The 13,629-nt window shown below is 42.4% G+C and overlaps 1 protein-coding gene across 14 annotated transcripts in view; it reads right to left on the bottom strand.

The window, feature by feature from the left end:
- Positions 1-13,629, bottom strand: part of rimbp2b (RIMS binding protein 2b) — a 63,516-nt gene that overhangs the window by 41,213 nt on the left and 8,674 nt on the right. For all 14 annotated transcript variants that reach the window (XM_057033782.1, XM_057033774.1, XM_057033784.1 and 11 more), the window contains one exon: positions 10,428-10,562. In XM_057033782.1, coding sequence (XP_056889762.1) covers positions 10,428-10,562 — 135 coding nt within the window. The remainder of the gene's footprint in view (positions 1-10,427; positions 10,563-13,629) is intronic.

Genomic DNA, 13,629 nt, shown 5'->3' with positions numbered 1-13,629 from the left:
GCTCCCAGTCTGGAATCCATAAATGCCAGTTTACAAAGCACTCAATTACCAGTAATTACCACAGCCAACACTCCATATTGACAATGTGACTAATCAATTTAAACATGCACCTTTTATTCAGCCCTTTACTATTGTAGTTGTTGTTTTCCCACCAGAATTCAGATTAAAACACATTAGAGACATACAGACAGATCAGAAACAACAACCTGGTCTTCACATTGACTTTTGTGAAACAGACGTTGGCTTCAAATCTTTATACTTTGCCACAAGCCAAATTAGCCTTGCAATTAACATAAAGCAGCTTCCGCAGCAGCCCAAGAAAAGTGAATAACACTCAAAATACGGTAAAATTATAAACCAAAAGCATAATTTTGTTTCATTGTTTCTTATTTATTTCTTGGACCACACAATAAAATAGATTTACATCAGTTAACTATCTGCATCTAGACTGAATTTAACTGCACTAAAAAGTGACATTTTGGCCTTCAGAGCCTTAAATACTTTGAGGCTGCGTCCTCGAGGCCAGAACGATTCAGTCCTGTAGGAGTGAGCACAAAACTACCAAACATCATTTCGTCCTGAAGGAGACGGATGCAGCTGCAATCTCCTCCGTTATCAATAATCTCACCCCATCCATAAATCAGCTGTCTCAACTGATTCTCCGGGACAGGAAGGAGTTTCAACAGCAGGAAAAGGTGGAACCCCAACGATGACTGCCACCTTTTCCAATTATAACCCGATCAACTTAAATTTGAGCCTTCAGATTTATTTTCTTTTACTCAAAACTGTAAATAGGAGACAGGAAGGGGTTCACAAATACAAAGCATTAAATAATACTGTAAGAACACTGGAGCACTTAGCGGTTGTCAGTTTGGTTCCCTTTCATGCAACATTATGTGGTGGACACAACTTGACCCAGATTGAGTATATTAGTGGTGCAGTGAAGTTGTGTGTTGCCCCAAACCGCCCATGCTTGGTAGTAAACAACACTTTCACTGTTTTTTTTTTTCTATTTATGTATTTTTCTTGTGTAATAGAGGGTGACTTTAGTCGTCCCCACTGGAATTATGAGAGGTCGAGTGTCACAGTTTACTTCACGGTCTTCACAAATAGAGTTTGCTACGTTGATCACATCTGTATTAACAATCTAATAATTAAGGTTAGATGAATATTTATTGTCCCTGTCTGTCATGCCAGAAACATGTCAAGATGTGTGTGAAGCACAACCCAACTGGAGCCTAATGATTGTTTTGTGTTGCCTATTTTCCTGCTTAATGGAATAGTGTGTTGCACACAGAACGGGCCGGCCACACAAATAAAATCGACTCCACCATTGATTTCTGCTGGCTGGACTCAGCAGGAACTGGGTAATGTTGGTTTTTGAGGGAACACAGTCGGGTTTTACTGGTTCAGAGCTCAGCAAGGCCTCGGTACAATTAGTTTCCACATAAAATACCATCAGTTCAGCAGGCTGGTAGAAAATTGAGAATGTTACAATACACAGCGAATAGATTCACTGTGGGCTTTGCAAGCCTTACGTGTGGCCTTCGCTGTCTTTAAATGGTCTTATTGTTGTCAGTGTGGCTGCATGAGAGACAGTTAACGCCACATTTCTGACCTTAAATAGGAAATTCAGTAACAGGGGAGGGTCAGTTACCCCATAACAAAAACAAAATCTATGTTTCCATCATAGACACCATTGGTTTCTGAAGAAGAAAAATAATCCTAAACATGCAGATCCTAAAAAATCTATATGGAATCCTACTTCCTGTATGGGGACAGCGGGAGTTCAGTGTGTAGGGATCTGGTCGGAGAAGCGGAGGATTCTTGGCTGAAGACCTTCTATTGTCAAAGCAGGAAAGGTGTTCTGATAGTAGATTGAGGTGCCAGGATACCTTCAGAGTGCTGCCGAGGAGCCCTGAGGCAGGGCACTAAACGCCCTAGTGTTTACATATCCATCTAAATGGAAGCAATCGAGGTAAACAACTTGTGATTTAATATTAAAACTGCATTATGGAAATTTCTGACCTGCTACTTTTATAGTCTGATTTACCTCTAATGTCGTCTTTTACATAAAATATTTAACTGAATTGCGCTGCTCTGTCTACAGCATGTTCAAGTGCATACAACTTGACCGTACACGTTCAATGATGTCCGGCTTAAAAGCGTCAAGCTATGAAACTTGATTCAATTTGTGAGACTAACAGGGAAAGATTATTTAAGCGGCAGAGTAAGTCCTCGCTTGAGCTTTGCATTAAGATGAGTCAACTCCCAATGAAATCCCATCCTTCCACTGCCAGAAAATCTGCACACATTCTGAGCAGCTTCAGACTGTTGGAAATCAAATATGCATTCTTTGTACCTTTACTCACTCAAAGAATCAACCAAAATATAAGTGAAAGAGCTTGCACCACTAGGGTCTCTTGGTGTAACAGCAAGTGCAATTTTGCATGTAGTTTACATTAGCAAAATATACACATGTAGCAAAAGGGCAAAGGGCAGGTGAAACCCAACTGAAAATGGCTCCTGGAGGGAAAAAAATTATGCCAGTGCAATGATTCCATATGCACCAAGAATAAGACATTCCTGTTTTGACACAAAGGGCCTAAAATAGCCCATTTGTGGTGGGGGGGGGGGGGGAGTGCCAGTCGGATTTAAAGTGGAATTGGATTGGTGTAAAATTTCTGCTTGTCCTGAGAAATGAAGTACTGATTTGACCATCAGAATGTTGAATGAAAATGAAACACACCCACCGTGTGCCATCCCACCTATGACATAATGCTGGGCCACACGGCTACCAAACGTGCCATAAATGAACTAAAGCAATTAAAAATCAGCACAAGCAACTTCAGAGATCCGTTATGTAATACTCAGCCTGTGGGGATGTGTATTAAAAAAAATGGCAGCACACATGGCTGTTGTGTTTCCTGCTGCACATATACAGCTATTAATCACGCTTGGACTCTTTTCTATATCCACGGAAGCTAGGGCCAGAGGGCAGCAGACCTACAGCACTGCAGCACGGGCACAGTGAATTTCAGCATAACTGCAAATGTCACACAATGTGAGCATGCTCACTGCTGGGGAGGAGACCAGGAGAGGAGAATGTTCTACAAATGGCACCTTTTCAAAGTCTTTCCAGTTCTCATTTGGCGCACGCTTTACTTGAAAATGATGAGAAATAATGACCTCAAATGCACTTGACGGAATAAGATGCATCTGTTGAAATGCTCTCCTGAAGCCTGTGCTTGCTGATAGCGGAACCATTTGCCTGAATAAATGCATAATTAAGTCAGGGTCTAGCAAAATAAATAAACAAATAAGTAGCTGCATTTCCAGGCTGATGGAAAGCACAGGAATGCTGAAGAGCACAGGTTCTGTGTAAACAGAGCAGGTAGCTGAGCACATATGGCACCATAACACCACCCTCCCTCTCTTTGGTGCATGTGAGGAGATTTCTGCAGGATGTGCTGGAGTGTGAGTCATCAGCTGAGAAAAAAGGAGGGGAGAGGCATTCTTTAAGATGAAGGCGATGCTCATGGCAGCATTGCAGCAAGGAAACTCCACATGGATTCCCTTGCTAATAGGCTAGAAATCGAAAGTTTCACAAAGCAGGTAAAGGACTCCTGGAGAGTTCTCGTTTAGCTTATCTCTGATATGCAACTACAGGTCAGAACAAGGCTAGACATGAAGGAATCAGAGGCTCAGAGAGGGTCAGGCTGGTGCACGGACTCAGTTCAGCATCTGACTAATAAGAGACTTATGACTGTGGTCGTGTTACTGAAATGATAATAGTGGTCACATGGTGTAAAACTGAAGGTTAGAAAGCTGTTCTGATTGTAACATAAATTTGAGAAAGGATATTTGTTTCTGACAGTAAAATGGTTGTTTTGTTGTATTTATTAATGCAAATGGAATCAGGAATGCAGCTTAAATTTATTGCAAATATCAAAAGAGCGACACTGCAGGACAGGCAAGTGGCCAATACGCTGACGCGAATCAATCCAGGAGATGAATCATTCATTCATTCATTCCAGTACACCCCATCATACAAAAGCTTCCTTTTCACCCGTTTCAGCCTTACCTCCTCCCAAACAGAGATGGTGCAAGCCTTAAAGACCAATTCCCTCATGTCCAGACAAACAGGTAACCCAGCAGTCTCCACAGGTGTGTGCAGACTGTAGCTAAGAGATGAGCGATGACCCCTCTCCAGAGGGAACTGCAGCAACCTGATCCAGAACTTCATCTCAGGTCCACGAGGCTATTCAAGCTTGCTGATCACATTACTGCACACTCGGTGGTTCCAGTCTGCCAACCACCACAGTGTTTGATACAATAAATGAATAGAATACACACAGCAGGTTCAAAATTCTCCTGAAAAATAATCTTTTTTTTTTTAATGACCCAATGGACAAAAACATCAGGGTAGCATTTGAACCATTTGCCTCATACACTCATCCCAAGGCACCTTCTAATGACAAAGCCAGACAGATGACAGCATATTTCTGAGGCAGTGAGAGGCAATCTAGGCTGAAAAGCCAACAATAAGCACAGAGGACAAAGGCAAAAAGCCTAACCATCGAATAACCGTTTGGATGAAAAAGCTTTTCCAACTGAGACAAACAGCAAGCGGGAGGGTTACAGCGGGACACAATGGCAAAACCCCAGAAACAGCTCATCACAACGCTTGTGACACTGTGAGACGCCAGCTTATCAGTCAGCTTCTCTGTCTGCATGAGAAATGCTGCCAGCCATCGTTGGCCTTTCACTCTGCACAGGCACCCATCTAATTAAGAGGCACACGCTGAGCACAAGTGTTGAACAAAGTGGATAACACGGTCCACGCATGTGAGACTTTAACATGTAAAAGTGAAATCAGAACAGGCATAATGCGCACGCCATCCACGGGAAGCTGCACACATGATCGAAACCTCAGGACTTAACAGTAGACTGGAACTAAATTGATTCATTCAGGCCCTTTTTGGTCATTTTCCAGCATCACACTGAAAAGACTTCAGCACTCAGGTGTGAACTGTCCCTTTAAAGCGGTCCTACAGTGTAGCGAGGGGACGTTCATGACAGACATTATAATTAGCCACCACATTATAGGAGCGACCTCATTAAGCTGCTGCCAGGTCATAAGCACATTTAGGTTGAAAAAAGACCTATGAGATACATACTGTACTTCAGGTTATCTTTGATCTCAGTTTTATTTTTGTTTTTGAGTGCATAAAAACTAAGAACAATCTATATTAAAAGCGAAATACTGCACAATAGTTTCTGCTTCTTACTCATCATCTGTGGAAAAGTCTCTCACAATTAGGCAGCAACAGGTTTTAAGCTGTAAATCCAACAGCAGCTGAAATGACACCTCTTATTCATTATTTTAAATTATATTTGACGTTCATTATTATTAAAATGGCGTTGGAAACCACAGATGCATTCACGGAAGATTATTCAGAATCTGCCCCATTTTCTTTCGATGCGTGTGTTCTCTAAATCACACACAGCGACAGTAAGTCTTCTGTCCTGATTGTTTTCTGTCCATAAAGAGGACATCTGTCAAAAGAAGAAATATGGAAAACCAAGAAAATCGCAAAAGCCTGTGGGATTTTCCTAATAAGTTTCCTAAATGTCCCACAAAGCGTGAGCTCAGCTCATCTTTACCAGCAGCTGCTCCGTTCTGCACAACTCAGCAACACATATCTCAAAAACAGGCTCAGCGAATGATGAAGATGCTTGTGCCTGGTGCACTGATGCACAGAAGAAAAGCCAGAACTAAAGTTTCAGCCAGTGGTGCCATTAATGAACTACTAACTGCATTTAACTGCATACACAAAGCGATAGAGGGCTCATCAGCTGTAAATGGATTACAGACGCCGCCTGTGGCAGACGCTCATCCGCAGAGGTTGTGTTATGAGCTGTGTACCTGAGGTGTGTTACAGATGAATCAGAGGAGCTGGAGAGTGATGAGAGGAGTTAGAGGAGTTAGCAGACGACCAGTCCAAATCATCGACATCCTGCATCAAAGTTTGTATGTGAGGAAGAGAGAAAAATCCGCTCTTCCTTCGTAAAATGAGAGGCTGCTCAAGCGACTCCTGCCATCACATTAAAATGATCACTGTCCTAATAGGGCTTATGAACATTAAATGAACACTTTACTATCTTGTTAAACCAGTCACATTATTAAAAGGGCAGATTCATCCTACGAGAACGAGAGCCTGTAGTGGATTGAAATTTTAATAATGGTGGGAGATTAAGAAACTTTAGCGGAGATTTAGCTTTGGCATCCTGAAAATCATGCATGCTGGTCAGGAGATGGGATTCTGAAAACCTGTGATAAATCTGTTAACCGGCTTAACATCAGATACCCCCCCAGTGTTTTAATCTTTATAAAGCCATGGAGTTTTACTTTCATTAACGTAGTAACATAATATAATAGGATGATATTATCATATTTTAAAAATATTCCCACGCAAGTGCAGAACATTTCAGCTTTGCCCCACGTTTTGATACGGTCTCAATGTCTGATTATTATTGTTGTTGTTGTTGTCATTGAAATAATTGTTGTTAATTTGGTTTAATGTGACTTTCTTGGATTTATCTCGTCTCATCTTCTTAACTGCTTTATCCCTTTAGGGGTCACGGGGAGGGTACAAGATGGGCGACGGCAGGGTCCACCCCTGGATGAGTCGCCGCTTCATTGGAGGGCCTTAAGTTGGGCATTTTTGGGTTTGGTGCCTTGCTCAAGGGCACCTCGGCAGTGTTTTGAAGGTGTTTTGTCTGGGGCTCAAACTGAGAACCCGTCATTTCTCAGCCCAGTTCCCAACAGACTGAGCTACCACCGCCCACCTGCTTGAATTTATATTAGTCTATATTCATTTCTTTGGATATAACCATGAAAATTCTTCAAAGGCAATTTTGATTCCCATTTTATCTTGAACATGGAAACTGTAGTCGACCCTGGAGAAGACAGAAAGAATTTCTTCCTCTCATCTGTCTCTACAACAGAGGATATTTCTCTCAACAGGCAACATTTGAGGGCTGTGTTTGTGTTTGTAGTTTGCCCGGTGTGTGTCTGTGAGTGTGTGTCTGTCACTGAGGTTGTGGCAGGCATCCATCCAGAACTGTGCAAATAAGAGCAGTATTTCATTAAGTGTTTGAATTTCAACCTTAAAAATATGTTCATGAGGTTATAACTGTGAATGATTTTATTTTTTCAGTGGATTCATTAATGCTGTAATAACTACTTGTAACATGTGTGTCTTGATGTCTGAACGTCTCTTAAATACAAAGATCAACTGTCTGGTACTGGCCAGGTGCTGTTGGCATATGCAGCGGACAGACGGACACAGTGGTGTCAAAATGAGAGCGTGGACGAGCTGTGCGCAGAAAAAAAGGACAGGAGGAGCAGGAACAGAAGGGGCTGCAGAGTAAAGAATGTGGAATAGGAAGGGGAGGGGATCAGCCAGCATCATCTGAGCGTTAATAAGAGGGGCAATTGAATTAGGGGATCAGTGGAGGCCTGGGGTGTGGGCACCACACGGCTCTAATTTCATTATGAGGGATGTAAACATACTGAGGGGAGCTGGCCCTCAGCATGAGCCCCCCCCCACCGACATTAGAACATATAAGACATGACTTATTAAAAATAACCAACTGAAAATCACTGTTATTTCACATATGGGGATGCCACAGCACAAAGCTGGGCAAGAGGTCAAAGTTCAAGGGAGCAAGCTTGAACACAATAAGGTAAACCAAAAGAAACAGTAGCGCATTTAGTAGCATTATTTATTCGCAGTGAATAATATCCACTCTTTTCTGTGCATCGTGTCTGCATATTTGAAAATTTTGATAAAGACTGAGGTATGGTGAAACTTCACTGTTGAAGCGGGCAAAGCGGTTGACACATTCATTTCACACGGAGGAACATTTTAAGATTAATTAGTGATGAACAGAATGAATAAGCACATTATCTGCTATACTGCAGAGCATGTGTGAAGTTTATAATCTGCATGATGAATATTTAATGTGCTTTGGCCTGATGATTCACTTGGTCATCCCAGTAAACCCACAGGCCTGACTGGAGGCCCGCTTCTGCTGATGAATAGTTATGAGGGCAGGGAAAACTACCCCTGACCACTTCAGCTAAGAGACAGATGAATGCTAGGTCACGTCCTTTGTTTTTCATTACGCTGGTAGGTCAGTCATAGCTGGATGAATTTACACAAAAATTATTTTACATGATATCCAGGAAGACAGGTCTTTGTCGAAAACCTAGAACATCCAAGCGGTGCATGAAATCGGGGAATCTCGACTGCTTCCGATGTTACGTGTGTTGCTTTAACTCACATCTATCAAATTTGAAACAAGCTCAATCCTCACTCGGACAGATGCGCCTGATTTATTTTTAGACATCATGGAATGACTGCCAGTTTACCTCAAGATTAGCCCTGCAGCAAAGTAGCATGGATGAGAGGGCGATATGCGAGAAGAGACCTCAACCGTGTGACAAAAACATATAAAAATTAAATTAAAACTTTAAAAAAAACTGTTGAAATCAATTAAAAAGCAAATCCCTACAGGTGAACTGCATGAGAAATATGAAAAATAAACCCTTCCAGCAACACTAGCGGACAGAAGAGCAACTTTGCGAGCAAAAGTGTTTGAGTTCAACATTAAAAATCACTCAGCAAACAGAAATAAAGGCTGAAAATCACCAACACGCCAGCCAACTTCTTAAATGTGTCATATGACAACTGACATTTGAGAAAAAAATAAACGGAACGATTAACTGCAAGATCTCAATGTATGATCGATTTGAAAATCTCTGTTAATCACAGGGTATAATTTGTTGAGAACTCCTGACAGTGTCTGGACGTGCTCCTGATGAGGCAACAGATGGTCTCCTGTGGGATCTCCGCCCAGACCCGGATCAGGGCATCAGTCAGCTTCTGAACAGTCTGTGGAGGTGCTGATACATGATGTCCCAGAGGTGACCGATTGGATTCAAGTCTGGGAAAGCGACTGGCATGTCAATAGCATGTCTATCCAGCATCTGAAACTCTATCACGCACTCAGGGTACCTTCATCTGTTTCTAAGGAAGTGTCACATGTTCCTGTCACACCTGACGAACCTCTGGAAATGAACAATTCACTTTTAAAACAAAATCTCCTTAAACAAAAAAGTGGACGCTAACAACCAGAATTAACTGTCAAAGACATGTTTGAGTCGATCTCCGACGTCGGTCAGTCAGTAAGTCTATATGGACCAAAGAAAGAAAAAATCAGCATAATAGAGGTGAAGAAAGAAGAAAGCATCACAGTGAGTCGTGAAAAAGCTTCTTCCTGCGGCTCAAAGGTTATCAAACTCATTCTGCGTGTCTTTCCACATGTGGAAAGAAAGACCAGCTAGCCTCGTAGATACCCACTACAATCTAGTGGGTATCTATGAGGACATCTGGTCTACCCAACTGTCACCTTTTCCAAATTTGATTAAAAAAGGTGGTTCCACTCAATGCTTGTCCCAGGGGGTCCACAGAGAACAAGAGTTAAATATAAATAGCCATTTCAAGTTCTTATTTGTTGTGGCTGTTGTTTTTTTATATACAGGGCTATTTCCTGCTGGTCATTCTGCATGATTCATCCTCCTCAAACACCACCGACAGGCATTTATTTCTGCACCCTCATCTCAGGTACAAGGAACCAGATTCTGAGCGACCAGGTCTCTGACAGAGATGTGAAACCTTTATTCTCTTAAGCGATGAAAACTTACGCAGCCAAAGTCAGATGATCAAGCTTCTTCCTGTTGCCATTTTGAACAGAACGATAGAATCGGCTACTTTGAGAATGGTTCAGCACCCCTCTGAAATGGCAAACGACCCCTTAAGATACGTTGACACGCTCATTAATAAGGAGCTCTGTCATAGGCGGGCAGACAGTTTTATAAATAAAGTTCACACCACCCTCATTATGCAAACAATTGCCGTCAGCAGTGCTAAGCTCACACCCCTGCACAGTGCAGCTGGTATCGCATGTATTAATCACTGCTGCACTAATGACGAGGCTCTTGCCTCTTAATTTCCGCTCCTCACAGATGTTTTTGAAGTTTGCAGTTCTGTCATCTGCTGTCTTTTCAACTGGTCTGTGACTCTTGTTGAAAACGCCACTGCTGATTGCTCTCAGCAGCTCCTCAACATGAGAGCGGTCAAAAACAGGCACGGCTCATTTCAGCACTTTACCAACAACTTCCGGAAAAATAATTTATGGTTCACAAGTTCAACCGCCGACAGAGGGAAAGAACTATTAGAGGCAAACATGAGCGCTGACAGCAAAAGCCTCCGCAGCAGTTTTTATCTGATTCGGGTGGTCCGACCCCCTCCCAGCACCCACAATCCCTTTTCTTCAGTAAATAGAGTGCAACTCACCAGTAACTTCTGCTGTAGCCGTTGGTGGCTCAGGGTCTCTGGGCAGAGCTTCAAAATTTGGTTTCTGTCTTCCAAAATATGGAAGCTGTCCAAGCACTGCACAGCTGAGATGTGGATAGGAAGAACTTCATTTATCTGTCAGGGGGTGGTAAGAAAACAGAATATTGTCTTCATTAATATTGACATTGCTCAGGCGTTCTTTGCCATTTTGGATAAGCAACGCAACCCTTAATTAATTGTAGCACTTCAAATTTCAGTATCTACAAGGTAGCGTGTGTGTGTGTATGTGTGTGTGTGTGTGTGTGTGTGGGAGGGGGTGCTTGGTTTTGAACAAGCTAATTAGCAAGTGCAGTCCGCTAACAGGTGACAGGTTAACAACTGAAACGATGTAAGACATAACAGAGAGAAACATTAAACATGAAGGCAAAGTACATGGAGCTTCAAGCATGTTCACAAATGTGCATATGCAAACACACACACTCATGATGCAAATAAGGTATTCAGGTCCAAACAATGCACATATTGCTGCAGTGTTTAACATGTTTGTCGAAAATGTTTCGTTTTGAGTCTAATCTAACGTTGCAGACGGTGCAAAAGAAAAGTGACACAGAGGTACCAAACAGTCCTGAAGTGAGGCTCTCCTGGTGGAGCTTACAGACCTCTGAATGTGCAGAAGCATGCAGGAGCAAATCCTTTAGAATTTTAGGCATGAGAGATTCATTTAAGAACAGTTTAAAGCAATGAAAACTCTAAAGTCTGAGCTTTTTCTCATGCCCTTGATCATAACAAGTCAAAGACTTGCATTTTGCTTAAATAATGACGCTACTGGATTAATGGCTGATAATTCTCCTCACTGACCCCCAAAATGTGAGGAAGTAAGATATGATGGCAAAGATTGTAGTGAGTATGGAAAATCCGCATCAAGTTGAAAGGTAGATTTGCCAAATTGTATTCAATGGTTGGAACATGTTGCTTGAAATTGAGATTTGCATCTGGAAAAACACCTTAAATCTCTCGTCTCATCTCATCTTCTTTAATGTTTTAGCCCTTTTGGGCTCATTGGGAGGCTACACAACGGGCGAAGGCGGGGTCCAACCCAACATGAGTCGCCACTTCATCGAAGGGACCTATGTGGGTTCAGCGCCTTGCTCAAGGGTACCTTGGCAGTGCTCTGAAGGTGTTCTGGCAGCTTCCCCTACTACTAGAACAGCTTCCATGTTTTGTCTGCACTGGGGCTTGAACTCAAAACCCTTCGTTTCTCAGCCCAGCCCCCAACAGCCTGAGCTGCCTCTGCCCACCTCAAATGAAAATATCTAAATTTAGGGACAATATTGATCCTCTCGTTTTTTATATAAATTGTGACATTACAAACTATTATACTGTTATATATATATAACTATTAATATTGCTTTGATTTTACTGACGTTCAAGCTGAGAAAAGATCCATCGAGACACGCTGTGATCCTGTCCACATGGGTTCATTGTTGTTAGGTTCATTGTTTAGCCAAATTTCCTGAGGGCCCATGCAGACCACATTTCACTTTGATCAAAGTCTGGGTGTATGTGTTCTGATTTCTGTTTCCTGTAACGGTGCTCCAGGACGTTATCAAAATAAAGTAGAAACTCCACTTTCTAACATTCGAAAGTGGAGTTTCAAAAGATTCCACATTTGTCATACAGGCGCTGACCCTTTGAAATGGAATATGAGCTCAAATTATCTGATCCCAGTCACACAACAAAGTGTGTCTCCCAACTCACCTTCCAAACCACCAATCGACATGTGAACCAAGTGACAAACACCATTCAGAGGTTCTCCCTCTCAGCCAGCGAGGCTGACAGCACCGCCCAAACTGCTTTTTTATCGGCACGCTATTGGAGTTTGCTGGAAATAATATTGTCACCTATTCAATTATTCATGGCCCAGTTAGGTGGAACCAGATGCTGCCTTTGTGTCACGGAGGAGGGGGGCTGTAACTTGACTCAAGAATGCAAAGACTGTCGCTGCATAAAAGTATAAACTTGATGGAACATGCACAGGACACTGCCAGGCCATAAATAAAAAGGATGGGGGGGCGACTATCCCGGCTGCTTTCATGAATTTTACAACAAAGTGTGGACATGGAGGACAATGCTTTAGTTGACTGGTCCAAATATGGACCAGAGCCTCAGGTGTTGCCTGCAGTTCTTCCACTGGGTGGAGGTACCCCACCCTGACGTTTGTGATTGTGGCCAGAAGATGACCTTTTTGTTCACGCCATGGTTTAGTAGAGAAGACTAATACAACGGTTCTGTGCACATGCCACTCGTGCCTAAAAGCAGAACTATATTTAACCACATGTCTGCAGCTGTATCGCTGTGGCCAGTGGGCAAAACTAGTGTCAGAACCTCGACAATCCAACCAAACCCATGGACAAAAGGCGTTCTGAAGCCCTCTTGCTGTCCACACAGGTTTAAAGGTGCTGAGAAGCCCTATTGGTCATTTTTGTAATTGTTTCTGGCCTATAATATGGCCTATAACATTTGTCTCACATACATCATACACCATACATCACCAGTTTTGGTTGTAGCGCTGTAGTGAAGAACACGATGATGATGATGCAGAATTCAGAATGTCTTTCAAATGTCTTTCACACACACCTGGTATTTATTGCAAAACACCTCTGGAAGACAATAACAGGTTCCTGTAAATACACATCATAAACTCACAAAGTTTGTGTCACAAAGTAGCTGCTGAATTTACACTATGAACACAACTGTTTACGGAACAGCTATGCTAACCTCATCGCAATCAATGATTACAGCCAGCTGATGTAGCTGCAGATAGTTCCATCACATCTGTTTTGTCGATACGTCCACAATAACAGGATGAATTCAGGAATTTATCAACAAGCATGGAAAGATTAGCAGATAGGGCAGAGTCCCTGAGGGCCTGGCTCTCCTCAGTGTCGTCGTTAGCTATGCTGCTAAAACAAATGGCAGCAAACAACCACAACTTCAAATCCAAACTCAAAACTATTCAAGGATTTCCCGATTTTCCAAAAGGTCCGAATAGGTTTGAGTTGGTTGCGTTTTTCTGGAGACAAAAACCAACGTTGCGTAACTGGCCCTGTCAGATGAACATTTAATCTGGCTGTATAACATTGCAGAGCAGTGAGTAATGTAATGTAATGAGCTCATTGTCAGAGTTGGAGGTATTTGGATC

This window comes from Takifugu flavidus, chromosome 5, assembly GCF_003711565.1.
Source record: "Takifugu flavidus isolate HTHZ2018 chromosome 5, ASM371156v2, whole genome shotgun sequence".
Taxonomy (NCBI): domain Eukaryota; kingdom Metazoa; phylum Chordata; class Actinopteri; order Tetraodontiformes; family Tetraodontidae; genus Takifugu; species Takifugu flavidus.
The sequence above is the reverse complement of the archived record's forward strand: the minus strand, read 5'-3'. Positions and strand labels throughout refer to the sequence as shown.